Below are 19,648 nucleotides of genomic sequence, written 5' to 3'. Positions count from 1 at the left end.
CCCTGCAGCAACCCTCCCCACAAATTGATCAGGGCAAGACAGGACTCTTTTGTGACCATCGGGCAAGGCCACTCACAAACTTCATCCTTCCCTGGTCACAACATCAACTCCCACCAAGACAACAGAGCCACAACATGGGCTCACAGAATCAGCCCAGACTTCTGCTCTCCACTAGCACCTTCTCCAACAAAGGAACAGAACACAAGCCTCACTTCTGCTTTTCACACACACACAAAAGAATTACTCACATCACTCTGCAGGTCGTACACTTTCCTGGCCTGTACAACATCGTTCTGGTCTGGCAGACAGGTCCAGCGGTGCAGAGGATGCTTGTAATCAATGTCACTGACCAGTTCCTGACATTTCTTGGCCAACACGATGCCCAGCATGTCCACGGGGCTACTGAAGTGTGTCTTGGACTTCTCAAAGGCTTTCTTGTACTCCCTGTCACTCTGGATCTTGGCCACATGCATTGACCACACCATCTTCGGATCATCCTCTATGTTACGGGCCCCGATGTGGTGGCCGAGCTGCTTTCTGTACGCAGTTTTGTATTTGTACTAATGAAGGTAAAACCAAAGATTAATAATCTCTTTTCAAACTTCAATTGAATTTTCTCTGTTTTTAATATAACTTTCATACAGTATATATTTTAATTTTTCTTGCATATTTTTCCAACTATTTTTATTTTTATTGCATGTGCGTAAGATATTAACCTATTTTTTTATAGTGATGTACTGTGCCATTGCTAATTCTTGTATTTCATTTAACCAACTTTACAGCATTAAGGATTACACAATCTCTGGGGAGGGCAGCAATTTAAGTCTGTTTAAATTTTAGACCTCTCCTCCTTTTAAATAAAAACTTTTTTATCCATTTTTTCATACGTGCTGTATGCCCCACTGTTATTTTCAGTCCGCAAGACTTACTTCACTCGCTATGTCTCTTGACGCCTTTGCTGATTTGAGGGGTATAGCATCAGCAGGAAGATCGTAGCCTTTCCTCTTGAGCTCTTCGTATCCTAACTTGTAATGTTTCTGTTGGAGAAGGATTCAAAATAATTACTGCAAACAAATTCTCTAGAGAGTCTTTCAATATCACAACTTTTTTCCCTTTATTATTGAAAATCTAGTATGAGATTCCAAACACAGTTTAAATCATTAAATTATAATCCATAAATATTTTTTAATAATGTGTATTTTGTAGCTCATGATCCAAAATATGTAGAAATTACTATCCTTATGTTTTCTGATTAACTCATTTGAGATCAAAATCTTGTTTTATTTCACTTATTAATCTGAATGATTCGTAGTCTTCTAAAGAGATGAATAACAGAACCCCATGATTCTCTATACACAAATTCCACGGCACTAGTTTAGTGTTCTTGAATTCTTATCATAAAGCCGCTAACACCTGTTTACCCTTGAATGCAGTCTATATTTGTTCCATTGTAACCAGCAATTTCATGGAAACTGCATAATCCTAAGTAATTCTCATGAGGCAATATAATCAGACATTTTAACAAGCATGACAGTACTGAACACACATCTACAATGTTAATGCTATCTGAAGGGACAAAATAGAAAACTCTTAACTTCTCTGAATGCTTTCTTGGTATTTTTTTATATTCTAGCAACTCCACTTTATATTTTAGCCATTCCACTCAGGCTTCCCAGTGCACAACAGGAATATATCACAGTCGTGCCTACAGCTGTCAGAACTGCAGAATTACTGCATTTTAAATTAAAGCCACAATGGATATTTACAAATTCCACAAAAGAAACATTGTGGAGACACACTTACATCACTGGTGTTAATTAAGTTTGCTTTAGCCAGCAAAATTTCAGGAGTGTCAGGCATGATGTGAACCTGAGTCTTGTCCTTGTCCCACGCTTCTCTGTACAGTATCTGAAGAGACACAAACAGTAATGCCTTGTGTGACAAAGGGCTCACGTGCACTGCAGTATTTCTAAAACTCAGTTTACCTTTTCTCTACAATAGCAAAGATGTGCTGTGCAAGAAGAAGCAACGTAAACAACGCAAGATATTAATATCAAATAATACAACAACTTCTTACTGAAATACAAGTTTTTTTTCTTCACACCCATGAAATGTCAAGGTAACATCATTATGAAAATACATTTACATACTACATAGTGTCTTTAGTCCTGTAAGACTTATTCAGTAATAACTGCAAATAAGACCCTAATCTGAACAAGGCATAGTACTTGACAACTGAGCAGAAGACTCTGATCATAAACATCTGATATTTGTATATTTTAAACACATGTTCTGATATGAGATCGTTTTAGCAAACATATACATATTCATGTATTGAATCACATGTTCTGTCTCTAGAGGCAACTTACATCGCTTCTAATTTTGGCATTAGATTTTGCTAAAACGATATTCATGGCATCTGGGATACTTGTGAACTTAATCGTGTCTGGGTGCTGCCGGTACTTCTTTTCACTCAGTATTTCAGCAGCTTTCTTGTTCTTTTCAGCTTCCAAAGATCCCAGAGGAGTCCAGCCAAGGCCTCTGAGCCACTGCAGATCTGCCTTATACAGATTCTGTTAAGGAAAGAAATCAAACCCATAGTAGATTATTTCCTTGTTCATTTATTAAACCCTATTAAAAGACTAACCTGGTATTTTAGCTTCAATCTGATCTTTACTGACACCAAAAGAGAGTTATTAAAGGTACTTTTCAACAAGCAGTAAATATCTTACAAAAAATAACTTGATTAAATGCAGAGAAAGCTTACATCACTCTGTAGCTCGTAGACCCTCTTTGCCTGGGTGACATCGTTCTGGTCTGGCAGACAGGTCCAGCGGTGCAGAGGGTGTTTGTAGTCTATATCACTAACCAGTTCCTGGCATTTTTTAGCCAGAAGGAAGCCTAACATATCCACAGGCATATTAAATTTCGTCTTCCACTTTTCAAAATCTTTCTTGTACTCCCTCTCACTCTGCATCTTAGCTACTTGCATAGACCACAACATCTTCGGATCATCCTGCAGGCTGCGGAATCCAATGTGATGTCCCTGCTGTTTGCGGTAACCTTCTTTGTACTTGTACTAAAATCATAAAGATTGCATTATTAAAATTACCATCAGAATCAGACAGTGGTAAAACACATATGCAAAATATCAATATATTCACTCAGTTCAATGTTGCTCATTACCAATGAAATAAGCAACTTGTTACAGCTTCTAATGTAAAGTTTTAGCAGCCCCTTGACTAATGTGCATCACTTGGTGTCAGTGACTGCTCTCCTGGGAAGGAGCAGATGCCTGCAGACGAGGAGCGCCTGGGTGTAAAGACGATCTCTTGAGTCATCTATTCATACAGTCATACTGCTCACAGCTCCCAAAGCCTGACACACTCAAATATTTTGATGAAGAAAATAAGCCGCAATGAAAAATGCCCTGGAAACATTTCCTAATATTAATAAAATCTTTTCTATAAGTGCAGGAGTTGTATTCATCTCAAGTAATGATACCAGCAATCTACATGTCACCACATTTAGTTCAGAGCTGTAACGAGGATTTCTCAGTAGAGGTACTGGGATCAGCTAATCAGACCAAATTTGCTGCTGCTCTGAAAATGTAATATACCAAAGAGCAGATAACTCCTAACTTTGTAAGACTAGCTGCTTCATGGATGGGCCACAATCTGCGGAATTGTCGAGATTCCAGAGCAACCCCTCTTAAACTGTTTTCTTCACTGACAAGAGCAGAACAGGAAAGAGTTTTGTCAGCAATTTTGCTTTTTACTCCAGGCCACATATTAGCAGAGAGGTGTATCTGCATCTAGTGCAACTCTGTGGGTTCTAGCAACTAGATACGATGCATGTTATATTGAATCCAAAATGTTGCTTACGTCACTTGCAATGTCCCTCGAAGCTTTGGCAGCTTTCACTGAAATGGCTTCAGGTGTGAGGTCGTAGCCTTTCTTTATCATTTCCTCCCAGCCAAGCTTGTAGAGTTTCTAAAATGGAAAACAATACTCATTAAAAATTCTTAGTAATACATAAGTCACCTTTATTTAGATATGTTAATGATCCATATTACCAAATTCTGGTCACCTCACAGGCCTCAGTTACAAGTGAAGGGTGATTAGAATGGGAACTGAGAAATGGGAAACTGTTAAGCAAGGATCACAGGCCTGCCAAGTCTCAGGCTAGTGATCAAAAAGGTTTTCACTATTGCAGCAGCTTCCTACTATAGCTTATCTTGGGGATTTGAAACATATCTGGGGAATGTGAAAGATACATATCTGGGATAATTGAAAACACTTTAATTGGCTTAACAAAATTTTAATTAATAAGGATGTAATGTAGCCATTTAACAGTCAATTCAGTTTGTGCACAGTTAATTTTAAGCACAAGTGCTTGAAAGTCGAAGATTTGCCTCTGAGCAATCATGCAAAGCAAAACCTATGTATTTTATACCAGCACAATTGTGACTTCCTCACATTTGAAAGCTGTCAGAAACGTTAAAACCACTGCATGTAATTCTTCTCCCATATGTTAAGTTAAAAATACACACAATGAACTTGTTATTTTATAGTAAGGAATTTTTAATACGGTTGGTTTCTATGGTAAGCACAACCACTTCAAAAATAGGACTTGAATTCTCCATAAACTTGAACATAATTTAGACTGTTACTTTGCCAGTCTGAAGATGGCACTTATTGTTACTCTGAACATATATTTACTCACATAAAAATTCTTGCCTTGCTCTAAATCCCCCATTCCTCTTCTTCTAACTCACACAAATCAATTATTTATTTTGAAATGGGAGGTCCTTTTAAACTGTTAATTTAAAATGGAATAGGAAGTGTGAAAAACTCTACCTGACTGTAGTTTGTCTTGTTCTGTTTTGCCTGTAGAATGTCTGGCGTGTCTGGCATCACATGAACCTGAATTTTATCCTTCTCCCACGCTTCAGTATAAGCATGCTATTGAGAATAGTAACAACACATGTGTTAATATAAATGATGAAGGACGGCTTTTCTGGGGCTTTCACCTTTCCCTTTGTGCACTTTGGATACAGATGGGTAAGAAGACAAAGGTACTGGCTTAGATTTATTTTATTGTGTAACGACCTAACCCAGAATCAGCTGAATTTGGATTTAGTCTTGCTTCTAATGATGTCCAACTACCAAGGTTTTCATGGCCAGTAATTGCTACACAAGAATGAGAAGAATAGAGGTTGGAGAGGCAGCAATGAGAAAAATGAGAAAGGATTTCTTTAAGCAACGCTATTTATCAGTAACTGAGTGAAGAGCAATCTGTGACAGTTGTTTTTTCCCAGGGCAGCACTGCTACAGAAAAGTGGTAATAAAGACTTACAGACTGCGTATTGAAATGGATTATATGTGAACATCTGCCTAATTTTCCCTATAAGCACTTACTTTGTTCATTATATTTGCATTATGCCTTGCAAGGGCCAGGTCCATGGAATCTTTCTCTTTTGTGAAGGTGAACATGCTGGGATGCTGGCGGTATTTCTGATCGCTTGCAATTTCTGTGGCTTTCTTAGATTTCTCCACATCCAGAGAACCAGCAGGACTCCAACCGATACCCTTGAACCACTCATTGTAATCCTGTTTGTATTGATTCTGCCAAACAGAACACAAAAGGGAAGTTTAACAATTTACAAATAGTTCATAGAAAATTATTCATTTGTTGCCAAAACACATCCATAATGAAAAACATAAAACAGGAAGAAAAGTCACAGGTGTGAGTGAGAGAAAGTAAACAGGAACTTACATCACTTTGTATCTGGTTCATGTTTCTGTACAGTTCTAAACTCATTGCATCTGGCAGAAGCATATACTGGTGAATCAGTCGTTTGTAGTTAGTGTTGGTTATGCGATCTTGTGCCTCCTTAGCTGCCACGATGCTGACTGTATCAGGAGGCGTTTGGTAATTTGTCTTGCTCGCCTCATAAGATTTCTTGTACTCACGATCAGACTGCATCTTGGCCACTTGCATATAATGGACAAGTTTGGGGTCATCCTGAAGGCTGCGGAAGCCTACAAGTTTTCCCTTGTCTTTTTCATAACCTAATTTGTATTTATACTGTAAAGAGAACAAAGACAGAGACCTTAACTTTGTTTCATTTGCTTAATAAGCAATACCTATCTTGTAAGGAAAAAAATACACAACAAAACCCATAGATTAATACAAGATTTTTACATTGTCAAGAAAGCACCACAAAGCATAGAGAGGTGGTGGCTTTGTCCACCTACTCTATGGTGCACTCTAAGCTGCCTTTAAAAGCAGCACTTTTTAAACACTTTCTTAGTAATTGAAATTTCCTTACAATAGCTTATTCTCCTCCTGTATAGGATTCAACATAACCTAGGGTTCAATTGCTTCCTAATCTCATTATGAACGACACAAAGAAAATATGGAATATACTGACAGAAAGCAAAAGGCAAAGAACACATAACATCTGGTTCGCTGAAGACGGTTCTTCGGAAAAAGTGCACTTTTTATTCTTTTCACACTATAGTATTAAATACTAGTTCTAAGATGAGCTATGGCAAACATTAGAACCAGGGTACATCAACCCAGACAGTCCTCTGTTACTACCACTATCCTGCTTCCAATATTTGGCCTAGGTAACTATTTTTGTGGTAGTCTGCACCATACTTGGAATACCTGGGTTCATATCTAAATACTAACCATAACATGAAATATCTAATCACCGCTTCCATTAGATTCACTTGTTCAAATGATGAAAAAATTCAAGACGCTTCCCAAGATCTTTTGCATTTTTTTGTTTAATAAAACCAATAGTTCAAATTCTTAACCCTTTCCTCAATCTCTAATCAACCCTGGACAATGAACTGCATAGCACAGGTATCAATTCCTTTTTCCTTCACTGCTTGCAGAGAACTGAGAATGGAAGCATCTTCCTCTCGGACTCAGAGCAGTGGCAGAGGAGCCTCTGCTGTGGCTGCATCATCTCCTACACAAAGGATTCCAGAATGTTCTGATCCCAGAAGCTTCTAATCTCTGCACCAAGAAATTTAATGGGGCTTCCACCAAAGGAATAAAGAAAACTGCACCGCAGCAGTCAGAATTATTTCAGTCTGTATCTGTTCTTTTCAAGTATTGCTAAGAATGATCTCTGAACGTTCTGGCTACACTACAAATATGCAGCACACATTTATAAAGTAGCCAAGCACTGAGCAATGAACTGCCTTATTTTTTTTCTAAGAGTCCCTCATGTATCTCCGTGCCTTTCTAATAAATAAATTGTCCTTTAACCCTGTTAGAAAATGTATTCAAATATATATCAAGTGTCAGAATTATTCACAAGCAAGAGAAGAAAGAGACTTCATATAATTGGCATATAAAATTGAACTGTGTCAAGCAATGAACATTTTATAATATGCGAAAAGGATCATTTTTACTTTCAAGAACTTACATCGCTGACAATATCCCTAGAAGCTTTGGCGGCTTTAATGGGGATAGCATCAGCTCTGAGATCATACCCTTTCTTCCTCACTTCTTCAAATGAAAGTCTGTACATTTTCTGTGAAAGGAAAGAAAAGAATCATCCTTTAAGAAAGCAAAGCAAAGCACATTTGCTTAAATAAAGCTATTCATTTCATATGATAACTTGAAACACGGACTATTCTTATATTTAACACTCCTTTAACAGTTGTTTAAGGCACTTGGGCACCCAGAGAGATGAACACTTCCCAGATAACTTCAGTCCTAGTGCTGATCCAGCAGTGTAGCTGGACTGCACTACAGTCAGTAACAACAATCCAGAACAAGAGAGCAAGAAATGGCATTTGTTTCCCACATGCACAAATACTGGTGAAAAGTTACATCTATAAGATGTTAGCTTTTACAAAACCAAGATCAGTATGTCTATTTCTGTGCACAATTACAAACAATACCTTATTTAGCACACAGATTTAACACCTGGCTACTGAAAAACTGTCTATAATACCATGTTACTGAAAGAATGGGTTCAATCTGCAGAAAGAATTTTGAATCCAGTACAAAACTTTGTGCATGGGGAAATAAAACAATAAACATATTAACAAATATGGATCGTTCTCAAATTCTATTTTGTTAGTAACTATTTTATCTTACTGACCTACATGAACAACTAATAATCTGACTATAAATACTATGGCTTTTTCTTGGTAACTTTTGGTATTTAATTTTGGGGAAGGAAGCGGGGAAAAGGAAAATTAATAGTTTTTTATGAAATTACTACAGGTTAGCAAAGTGAGAACTAGGGAGACTTTCGTATGCTGTCATTTCACTTATTCCTAATTAAAAAAATAAGAGCAACGTCTTAGTCTTACAAACAGTACTCACATCACTTAAATTAAATGCATTAACTTTTGCTAAAGCAATCTGAGGAATATCTGGTGTGATGTGAACTTTCTTTTTGTCTTCTTCCCAAGCTTCTTTGTACTTGTGCTGGAAGGATGGGGAAAAAAGAGATGTCAACATAACCAAAAAATTAAATAAAACTATTTAAAAGAACATTTCCTATTTGAAATATAAATTTTCTTTACAATGGTTGAAGATTATTAGTTTATCTCCTGTGAAATAAGTATCAGTTGAGAGAGTCAATAGAGCTTTACTAAGAGGAAACAGAGCTCAGGCAACTGCACGTAAGATTCTGGTGGTCCCTGGAAGTACAATGCACATGAAGTCTGGAGAATCACAAAATCACTATTTAATTTAAAAAGCACTCATATCATGTAGCAATTTCATATTAATTTAACAGGCATCCGATGAAACAGACCGTATATTTAAAAGTTCGAATCCTATTTCTGAAAGGAATCTTTCTGGTACTTTTAGCCCCTATATTTAAACTGTTAAATATCTACATTCAGATATACCAGGTAAACTTTATTACTAAAATGTGACCCTCAGGTCTGTCTTTATACGTATTTCTTAGAAATATTAGGGTCATGCTTTGCTTTCAGGTAGAGCAAAGGTCTACGAAGATGAAATACAATGACAGTCAAGCAGATTCGTTAGCTGCCAAAATGGACAATTTCCAAAGCCATGTGAGCAATAGGATGGATCTTAGATCAAGTATAGCTTGTTTATTACTTCTGCAAAGCGAAATTAATTTGACGAACACTTTCTCACCTCATCCATGATTTTAGCATTATTTAAAGCTAAGACCATGTTCATGGAATCCAAAGGAACAGAATACTTCAACCTGTCTGGATGCTGGCGGTACTTCTTTTCACTAAGAATTTCCATTGCTTTTTTGTTCTTCTCAGCTTCCAAGGAGCCCAGCGGCATCCAGCCAACACCCTTCATGCTTTCATCATACTCCGCTCTGTATTGATTCTGGGAGCAGGAAGAAAAGAAAATAATCAAATGCATGAAAAAGTCTGTAAATCATGATAATTAATGAGGATTAGATTTTGAATGCACTATTCTAAAAAGAGGCAAACAGTATCAAGACGCATACAAGGTTTGTTTAGGAACGGAGCTGTTACACTGGTATCTGTTCTATTATACCGCCTTTTATACAGTGTCCAGATGCTCCTTAGGATGTATATAGATTGCTTGCATAAGATTACATGCTAAGGCCCTCCCAAAGAGGATTACCTTGAGAACAAAAAGCCCTCTTCTCTAGAGGTTAAACACCCCCCAAAACCTGATCAGATAGCTCCTTAACTCGTTTCCCCTTCTGAAAAGAGATCTTTTTGGAACTACAAGATCCAACTATTCATGAAAACTCAAGTTTTTCCTGCCTTGGCCTGCACACAAGTATTGCTCCTGAAGAGCCTGATGGGACATGTAAATAGTAAATATCCATTTTACTTTATACATAAAATTACTTATTTTTGAGCCCAAATTCTTTAGCAATAAGTATCATTTAATATTTCAGAGTTTTAGAAAAATATAATGGTTGTCATTGCCAAAGATCTCATTTAATTTACTACTTTTTAATACACAAGAGAACTAAATTCACTAAGAAAACAGTCCTATTTACCTGACAGTGTGCTTTCACAAACTAAGCATCATTGTATTCCTAATGCAAATGTTGAAAAATGTCTTACTCACATCACTTTGGATCTGCATCATGGTTTTGGCTAATTCAAGACTCATTGCATCAGGCAAAACATTGTAGGTATGGATCAAGTGTTTGTAGTTTGCATTTGTAGCCACCTCCTGTGCTTTCTTGGCTGCCACAACACTGACCATGTCAACTGGTGTGTGGAAGTTAGTCTTTGACTTCTCATAATCTTTTTTGTATTCACGGTCAGACTGTATTTTAGCCACGTGCATGAAGTGCACCAGCTTGGGGTCGTCTTCAAGGCTGCGGAACCCAATATGTTTTCCTTTCTCTTTTTCGTAGGCTAGTTTGTATTTATACTGACAGCGGGAAGGAGAAAGAACACAAAAAAATTAAAATGATGCACCACTAAGCTCAATTTTATCTCTGACAACACGGAAAATATTTGTTCTTTTTCACCACAAGATCTCAGGTTTAGTCATTTAAACACGGTCCTACAAAATATCCCAGTGAACGCACACACATGAAGCTCAGCAGCTTGCTGAACAACGAACAAAAAAGCCCAATTCAGTGTTGTTCCACTGGAGAACAAGTACAGCAAAGGTTTATCCCATCAGGCGTATAAATGGAACCTAGACAACTCAAGACGCTTGAAAAAACACATCTGCGCATAGCAGCACTTTGCAAATGTTCTGTCTTTGCAGCTTCCTGAGTACTGCCATGCAATCCAACTTACATCGCTTGCAATGTCCCTGGAGGCTTTGGCTGCTTTAATTGGAATAGCGTCTGGCCGCATGTCATAACCTTTCTTCTTGTCTTCCTCCCATCCAGCTTTGTAAAGTTTCTAATTTAAAACGAAAGAGAGAACAGGTACTCTGTTATGGAGGCAGAACTACCGAAGTATCCTACAGCTGAATTTAAATGTTCCCAAAAAACATGAGAACATTGTTCTGTGAGCAGAACAACTCACGTTACTCATTGTGATCTGGTTCACTCTGGACTGCAGAATTTCTGGAGTATCTGGCATCACATGAATGCTGGTCTTCTCTTTATTCCATTTATCAGTGTAGAGCCTCTGCAATTACAAAACAATATTTAGCCTTGAAAATCATTGCACTCACAGGAGTTGGCTTTTGTTTTGTTCACTTGCAATAAATTAAATTTTACAGTAAAGTTTCCTAAGCACTATAAATAATCTTCACAAATACAACCAACAAGTGGCAATATCGTATTCCTTCTCTTTCTTTAGTACTTCGAGAAATTTACAAAGTATGTTTTGATAACTAATGAATATTAAACCCAAAACTTCTCAGTCTGCATTCCATGCTTCAATGCAAAGCACAATTTTTTTGGTTCACACACCCTCTTTCCGTGGCAAACATGGAATAAGGATCAGTGGTGTCTAGGTAACTAGGGACAGATTCAAGAACTCCCCATTCCAAGGAAACTTGTACAAAACTGACAGAATTCCAAGTTTTTTTCAGCTTACTGATTAGGAATCCTACTGCCTGCAGAAAATGAGCAAAGTTTACCGGAACACTATTAATCTGGAGAAGACATCTTTCATCACACACAAAAGAGAAAATAAACCCCTTTAATTAGGAATTCAGTCAGAGACTTCCAGCATCTCTGAGTGTTCCATCTGAACCAAGCAAACAACTATATCCACTTGAAATTCTAATGACTTCAGTGCGAACGCACCTGCCCCCCAATGTGGCAAAACAAAGACCCAATCTCTGGCTCACTCCTGATCACCTCAGTCAGTTCTCACCTTGTTCATGGTCTTGGCGTTTTGCTTGGCCAGCACTTGTTCCATCGCATCCAGTGGAATGGAATACTTCAGCTTGTCTGGGTGCTGCCGATATTTCTTTTCACTGAGAATCTCTGTAGCTTTTTTGGCCTTTTCTACATCCAGTGACTGAATTGGTATCCAGCCAACTCCTCTCAACCAGTTATTAAAGTCTGCTTTGTACACGTTCTTTTAAAAAATGAGCACAGACAAACACAGTGAGGCAAGGAAGATTAGAATGCCCATACACGTTAAAACAGGTAAGGCCTTAAAACTTCTCCTGGTCATTCATTTTTGAAGGAAAATTTAGACAATCCTTTTATTACTGCTATTGGTTTCCAAATTCTTAGCATAACATCAACAATTAATTATGTGTTAGGGATAAAAAAAAATCATTTCACTAACTCACACTACAAACCAAATGCACAGACCTTAGAACAAATTTTGAGCGGTAAATATGAAAATCTGTCAAAAATATAATGATTTTTTTAAAAAATTAAAGTCTTGTTTGTTAGTAGACTCAGTTCAGAGTAGAAATAATTCAGAGAAGCAACTTCTGCTTAATGGCCTGGTTCTGTACCATCTTGAATGGACACCATCCCTATTTAATCGTACTTCGCAACATGGTTTTTAGAACACAGAAAGCTACAAAAATAATGTGAAATAAAACCTGTTTCTGCACTGCAGTATTAGGATTAACTGGGAGAAATTCACAGCCTGAGAAAAAGACCACAGACTTTCACAGCATGTGGATACAGGGCAAATTCTGTGTGCAAATATCACGCTGCTCTCCTTGTGACCACCCCAGTGCCACAGCCAGGCAAGCAAAGCCACCTCAGCGAGGCCAGGCGGTAATACAGAAATTTGAGATGGGAACTTGTGTATTGCAAAAGAGCAGTGTCTAAAGGTCAGATCCTCCACCTGTTGGCTGATGGGAATAAGCACATTTTCTTCTCCAAACAATGCTTAGAATCTGAACGACATTTTCAATCAGGTTATTAACATTGTTTGGAATTTCAAATTTGTCAGAGGACTGTTAAATAATGCAGATTAAACTAAATACCTTCTGGATAAACAAGCAGACCCTACATTTACACTAGTGAAAAAAATGGAAACAAATCACAAAACTTATTGGAAGCTACAATGCTTTTTTGAGGATCCTTATCATGTATGGCACACGTATTTGCTGGAGGATAAAGGCAGGAAGGAAAAGTGAACACAATAAATAAATCTCAAATACCTAGGTATAACACAAACACACATAATGTATATTTTTTGTAAACTTAAATAAAATATAGTTAGAGGTTAGACTCCATATAAACCTTTGATCCCTGGCAATACAAATAATAATCACAATAATAACACACTGTAATTATAACTCCAACTACAAAACCACACAAATTAGAAAAGCGTGTTCTTTTGCTGAGGATTAGCCCAATATGTAGAGATACAAAGGAAGTTGTTACTTGCTACAGAAGTTCCTGAGAACTCATCAGCTACAAGTAATTCTGATCAGATTTGGAAAACACAGGGTTCCAGACCAGACACATCTCAGTCTACTGTTAATCTAATGTAGTTAATTTTTTAGACTTCGAAGTTTAGTAGTGTAACAGTCATTTTGAGAAGAAAAAAATGACTTGAGGAATCATTACATACATCGCTCTGAAGCTGCATCACATTTCTTGATAGCTCCAGATTCACAGAATCAGGCAGGAGTGTGTAATTGTGAATTAGCTGTTTATAGCCAGAGTTTGTAACGGCTTCCTGGGCTTTCTTGGCAGCCGTCACGCTGAACATATCCAAAGGCGTATGATATTTGGTCTTGGTGATTTCGTAATCCTTCTTGTACTCACGATCTGATTGCAATTTGGCCACTTTCATGTAATGAACAAGTTTAGGATCATCCTGCAGGCTGCGGTATCCAACCTGTTTGCCCTTCTCTTTCTCATACGATTCCTTGTACTTGTACTGGAGACAAAAGAAGAGAAAGCCTTAACCACTTTGGAAAGAGAAAAGCTAGTTTTGATAATTTTAATACTTTGAAACTCAGTATTTTAACAACTGCAGTTCATTCCATTAACTCATCAATTGTTTTTCAGACAGTACAGGACTATTTTGGTCAAAAAAAAGAAGAAGATTGCTGGATTTCTCAGCTTGTGTTGACCCCTGGTATAGATCTAACCCTAAATATGCAGTTACACGCCCTCGCTCGCCACTACCTCTGCCATATTATATTTTGCTGCCATGGACTTCTAACTGTCAGGAACAGTCAGCTTTTATTTAAGAGTAGCATAATAATATATTATTGAAAAATCCAGGACTACCAACCCAATAGACATCCCAATATTCAGCTGTTGGAGGAAGGCGTGCTTAAGTGGGGAATGGAAGTCATTCCTAGCCTTTTGCTACAGTTAGTGAACTGATTTCTGCGTTCCAAATCCCCTTTCATACCCTGTGTCAGCCAGCACACTGAGCTTTACTGCTGCCACTTTACACAACCGCCACATTTCTGTATGGCTTGTGAATGCTGGACAAGTACAAGCACAGGTCTCCAGCAGTTAAGGACACAGCACAGGTAAATTATAACAAAAGAACTTTCAAATAAGCTGGTGAATAAGTGTATACAACAAACAGTCCCAGCTCACCGGCACTCACATACAATACGATGCACTTCCAAAGAAACAGGTTTTTCAGAGGTTCATGTAAACACCTGAAGTCACTTGTCATTTCACACTGTCATAAGAATTTCCGTTTTCAAAGTGTCTCTATACTATTATATGGATATAGCATATGCTCTATAGCATAACATGCCACAGAAAGCTGTAATGCAGAAGATGCATGTATTCTATTTTACGGAAATTATACTTACATCACTTGCAATATTCCGAGAAGCTTTAGCAGCAATTATAGGAATGGCATCTGGTTTCAGATCATATCCTTTGGCAATGGTCTTTTTCCAGTCTGCTTTGTAGTTAGCCTTATAGGGAAAAAAGTGTCAGTTTGCAATGTTAAAAGCAGCAATTTCAACAAAGCTGTTTAACCCCATAGTTTCATTATAGTTATAGGATTCAAAACATTCAGCTTGGTCTGTGCAACTGCAAGGAAAAATGTCAACCTGTACACAAACTACAGTTTTATTATGATCAATAAATCTACTACAACCAGTTCAATTCACGTAGCTAAATCCTTAATATATAGAAGCAGATGACATAGGTCTCCAAACCTATAGGAATTTGAATAAGTCATGCTGTTTTTCTCCTTCAGTCCACCCAAGTAGTTTGGCTATAAAGCACTGAAATGTGGCTGTGTTCATGAGTGCTCAGACAGTTTAAGAATTTGCTTAACAAACACAAAATTCATTGACTTCTATAAGTAAAAGCTTAACTGAATTCAGAGTTTGTGTACGTCTGTATTCGGTATCATACCACAAATAAACAGAAGTCGTTCCCTTTATTAAGTAAATGACAAATAAATATATTATTGAACAAACTATTGGTTATATGCTCACATCGCTCAAATTGTAGGCGTTGACCCTGGCTTGAATAAACTGAGGCACATCGGGATCCAGGGTGTATTTGTGCTTTACTTTTTCACCCTCTTGCTTATATGTCACCTGCAAGGAAAAATAAACAATACTTGTTGACCAGGTAGGTAATAGAAGTGTTAACAAATAAAGACAATGCAACAGAGCTTAATTCTTACCAACAAATTGTAAATGTACTATTTTTACAGTTTTTAAAATGTCAGTATTTTTTAGGTGAAATGCCACACAGTAACATGTAGATACTAGATATGTTTAAAAAAATAAAATCACTGTATTGCATTAATAATGAAAAGTCACTTACATCACTCAGTTGCTTGGTGTTGTGCTGAGCTAAAACCATTGGTATTGAATCTGGAATACTGGTAAATTTGATGGTGTCTGGGTGCTGACGGTATTTCTTTTCATTTAATGCCTCTCCAGCCTTTTTAGCTTTTTCAACGTCCAGAGAACCGAGAGGACTCCATCCAATACCCTTGAACCAGCTATTATAGTCTTGTTTGTATGCATTCTGAAGGAAAGAAAAGCAACATGGAGCAAGATTTCCTCACAAAACTGTAATAATTCCATTTAAAACAATAATCACATAGTCTAGTTAATGTGTTCTACATCAGCAGGAGATATTTATAAATTCTTGAAGAGAACAACGGATATTTTTTATGCTTCTCTGTGATTTTGTAAAGAAGAAAATAAGCTACGGTATTTCTGATTCATTCTTCATTTTCTATAAACTGTAAAATCCCTTCAGTATTTACTAACCAACAAGGTCCTAGGAGACATCTCCTAGGCTGGAGATCTTCAGAATGTATTGCTAGTACCAATAATAGTTCTATTTTGTCCACTTCTTCATCCTAAATCATCAATAACAGTCCAAATACACTATCATGTCTATCTCATGTGAAGACAAAGATGACTTAAAAGAAGTCTTAAGGAATAAAACAAAATTATGTTAGTTGCAAAATAAAGTTTTCTGAGAAAATGTAAAAAAAAAAATCATTTGCATTCAATAAGCCAAATGTCTGCTCTCCACTGATTCACCAATGTCGAAGTCCTATTGAGTAGAACAATCCTGGAATCTGGTGTTTCTAAATGCCACCACCACCCGATAAACCTTCTAACTGGCTTTCCAAAACATACGGAAAACAAGACAATTCTCATGCAGTAAGTAATATCAACTTCCACTGATTATAAACTCGTATGTTACTTGTCACAGTGTGCAGGAAAACATCGACGAAACTGCAGTTACTGAAATACTTACATCACTCTGGATTTCCATCATGTTCTTTGCAAGCTCAACATCCATGGCATCTGGCAGGTAAGTGTAGTGATGGATCAGATTTTTGTAATGGGTATTAGAAGCCACATCCTGAGCGTGCTTCGCAGCCTGGATACTGTACGTGTCGGGAGGTGTGTGGTATTTAGTCTTGGTCTTCTCATAGTCCTTCTTGTACTCACGCTCAGACTGAATCTTTGCTACGTGCATGTAGTGGACAAGCTTGGGGTCATCTTGCAGGCTTCTGAAACCAACCTGCTGTCCTTTAGCCTTTTCATATGCTTCTTTATATTTGTACTAGAAACAGAGGAAAGAGATCAAATTTACTACAACATGGCTATTGAAGCTTATGCTAATGCAAAAGAAAAGAAAATCTCTCATGACCCTCATTGGAAAAAGAAGTTGCAAGGAGTTGAGAAAGACAGACTCTCCTAAATGGCACAGCCAGAGACTGTACCCATATTAGCTTTTCTTGTTCCACCTAAGCCCGTACACAACAGGTTACACGCACCACAATAAGATATATCCACATCAGCTTTTCTTGTAAGCGAGAGAAAACGTTTCCTAAGCATTCTTGTGTGGGAAGGTGTATAGAAAACAGCAGAATAATGGAGACAATCCTCAGTCATTTGAAAGCAACAGCAAAAAAATGCAGTATGAGTGGACAGCTTCCTCTAGTTCTGTGAAACCTCTGAATCACACCCCACATTATACAAAATTTGCACTAGAAGGCCTTCTGATTCACATATAAGCCATACTCCATTGTATAACAAAAGCACCCATTGTACATGTTGTCTTGTGGTCTGTGTATTTTCTGGAAATTCGTCACAGGATGATTTTAAGTACTGATTTCATTGCTCCTGTAAAAAGTGGGTTAAGAAACACAGCACGACAGCATTTGCTTATCTAAGGCAAACAAGAGGAGCATAAAATCAGTTCTACACAAACTAAGCCTTTGGGAAAGACTAAGACTCTTTCTTAGAGTACTGATCCCAGTGAGACTTGTGCAACATTGAGGTCCACCACGTGGCCTGTGATGGACAACTTTTTTACTAAAGGCTTTAAGAAAAGTGTACCTGGAATAGATACTTACATCACTAGCAATGTTTCTTGAAGCCTTGGCTCGAGCAATTGGAATAGCATCAACTGACACATTGTGCCCTTTAGCTATCAGATCATGGTAGTCTTGTTTATAATAGGCCTGAAAAAGAAAATCTGTATTATTCTAGAGAACTCAGTAATCACATGAGCTATGTGCAAGTCACAGCTACTCCTAAGCTACTCTAGGCAATTCTTTAGAAGCAGATGCAGAGGGGACCGCATACAACTATCAATTTTCATTTATGAGAACGGATTTATGTATTAATTAAATTAATTAATGATCACATGATTAAATGGAATCCAGTTGGAAATTAATACGACATCAAGAATGAAAAATTACAGCAATACAAGTTGATTATATAGAACTGCGTATCAGTGAAAGACATCTGCAATGTGAGTGTACAATCTGTAAAATAATACTAAAAAAATTAATTAACAATATGTAAAACATGTTGTAAAGAAGTAACTTACATCACTGATATTAGCTGCATTGTATCGAGCTTGGATAAACTGTGGGACATCTGGGTGAAGAGTATATTTATGTTTAACTTCCTCTCCAGAAGATCTGTACAGTTTCTGTAAAATATATGATGCAGAAATAAATCCTTCTTTCCTTGAAATGGCGCCTCCAGCTCACTGTAAATTGACTGAGGGTTTATGTTTGATTCTGCAAATAAATGCACATTGCCTATTTCATGAAGAGTGAGGCTGCACTTTTCATACAGAATTGTTGATCTTATTGATAGAAGGAACACACCCAAAAAGCTCTACACAGTCTTTACCCAGCAGAATTAAACCCTTTAATGGACATAAAACCCCGTTTCTGAAAGAGTGGGATAATAAGGGATCATAGGAGAGCGCAACATAAAACAAACCTTGCTGCATTATAATTATGGGCATATTGTGATTCATCAAATATTCTGTAATTCATTCATTATTGTAGGTGGCAGGACATCAATAAACAACTTGAAAATTTCACATTTTAAAATCAAATGTATTTCAAATTTACTTAAAATATAAATGGGCAGAATCAGCTGATGAGAACTGAAAGAGCCACATGATTTCCACGGATTTGCAGACTTACACCAGGAAATTACTCAGGCAACATCAGAGCACAAAACAATGACAACACAGAGAAACATTTCCAGGCTAATGGTACTTTAGAAAATTATAAAGACAATACTCAACCCTTCTGTAGATACATCTCTACCATAACACCCATTTCTTTCTCTACTTACATCATTGAGTTGAACCGAATTCTGTTTGGCTTGGACCATTACCGGAGAGTCCACAACACTTGTAAACTTAATGGTGTCTGGATGCTGACGATATTTCTTTTCATTCAAGGCTTCTCCAGCTTTTTTCGCTTTTTCTACTTCTAGTGAGCCAATGGGGATCCAACCAATGCCTTTCATCCAGTTATTATACTCTGCTTTGTATGCGTTCTAACAAAGGAGTGAAAACAATGTTTTGAAAGTCAGGAATTAGAAAGAACAATTCAGGGAGGTCTCCTGAGTCTTCGTAATTTTTGCCTGAGGCATCCCCAAAACATTCTGTTCACATGAGTTTTTACTTACATCGCTCTGAATCTCCATCATATTTTTGGTCAGCTCCACACTCATTGCATCTGGTAAATAAGTGTAGTGGTGCAGGAGGTTCTTGTAATTAGTATTGCTGGCAATCTCCTGAGCCTTCTTGGCACCGACGACATCAAACATGTCCAGTGGAATGCTGTACTTCGTTTTTGTTTTCTCATAGTCTTTCTTGTACTCCCGGTCAGACTGCAACTTGGCCACCTTCATATAATGAACGAGTTTGGGATCATCTTGGAGGCTCTTGAAGCCAACGAGTTTACCCTTGGCACGTTCATAGTCTTTTTTATAGTTAACCTGTTAGAACAGAATAGAACAAGGA

At 37.4% G+C, this 19,648-nt stretch overlaps 1 protein-coding gene across 30 annotated transcripts in view; it reads right to left on the bottom strand.

Moving 5' to 3' along the window:
• The window catches only part of NEB (nebulin), a 114,600-nt gene that overhangs the window by 80,031 nt on the left and 14,921 nt on the right, over positions 1–19,648 (bottom strand). For all 30 annotated transcript variants that reach the window (XM_065840548.2, XM_065840522.2, XM_065840524.2 and 27 more), the window contains exons 19-43: positions 19,312–19,623; positions 18,973–19,179; positions 18,206–18,310; positions 17,727–17,834; positions 16,619–16,930; positions 15,665–15,871; positions 15,328–15,432; positions 14,689–14,796; positions 13,476–13,787; positions 11,802–12,008; positions 11,001–11,105; positions 10,767–10,874; positions 10,078–10,389; positions 9,148–9,354; positions 8,359–8,463; positions 7,448–7,555; positions 5,779–6,090; positions 5,421–5,627; positions 4,860–4,964; positions 3,885–3,992; positions 2,768–3,079; positions 2,370–2,573; positions 1,804–1,908; positions 930–1,037; positions 249–560 (exon numbers count right to left, since the gene is read on the bottom strand). In XM_065840548.2, coding sequence (XP_065696620.1) covers positions 249–560; positions 930–1,037; positions 1,804–1,908; positions 2,370–2,573; positions 2,768–3,079; positions 3,885–3,992; positions 4,860–4,964; positions 5,421–5,627; positions 5,779–6,090; positions 7,448–7,555; positions 8,359–8,463; positions 9,148–9,354; positions 10,078–10,389; positions 10,767–10,874; positions 11,001–11,105; positions 11,802–12,008; positions 13,476–13,787; positions 14,689–14,796; positions 15,328–15,432; positions 15,665–15,871; positions 16,619–16,930; positions 17,727–17,834; positions 18,206–18,310; positions 18,973–19,179; positions 19,312–19,623 — 4,701 coding nt within the window. The remainder of the gene's footprint in view (positions 1–248; positions 561–929; positions 1,038–1,803; positions 1,909–2,369; positions 2,574–2,767; positions 3,080–3,884; positions 3,993–4,859; positions 4,965–5,420; positions 5,628–5,778; positions 6,091–7,447; positions 7,556–8,358; positions 8,464–9,147; positions 9,355–10,077; positions 10,390–10,766; positions 10,875–11,000; positions 11,106–11,801; positions 12,009–13,475; positions 13,788–14,688; positions 14,797–15,327; positions 15,433–15,664; positions 15,872–16,618; positions 16,931–17,726; positions 17,835–18,205; positions 18,311–18,972; positions 19,180–19,311; positions 19,624–19,648) is intronic.

Source organism: Patagioenas fasciata, chromosome 7 (genome assembly GCF_037038585.1).
Source record: "Patagioenas fasciata isolate bPatFas1 chromosome 7, bPatFas1.hap1, whole genome shotgun sequence".
NCBI classification, from domain to species: Eukaryota; Metazoa; Chordata; class Aves; order Columbiformes; family Columbidae; genus Patagioenas; species Patagioenas fasciata.
The sequence above is the reverse complement of the archived record's forward strand: the minus strand, read 5'-3'. Positions and strand labels throughout refer to the sequence as shown.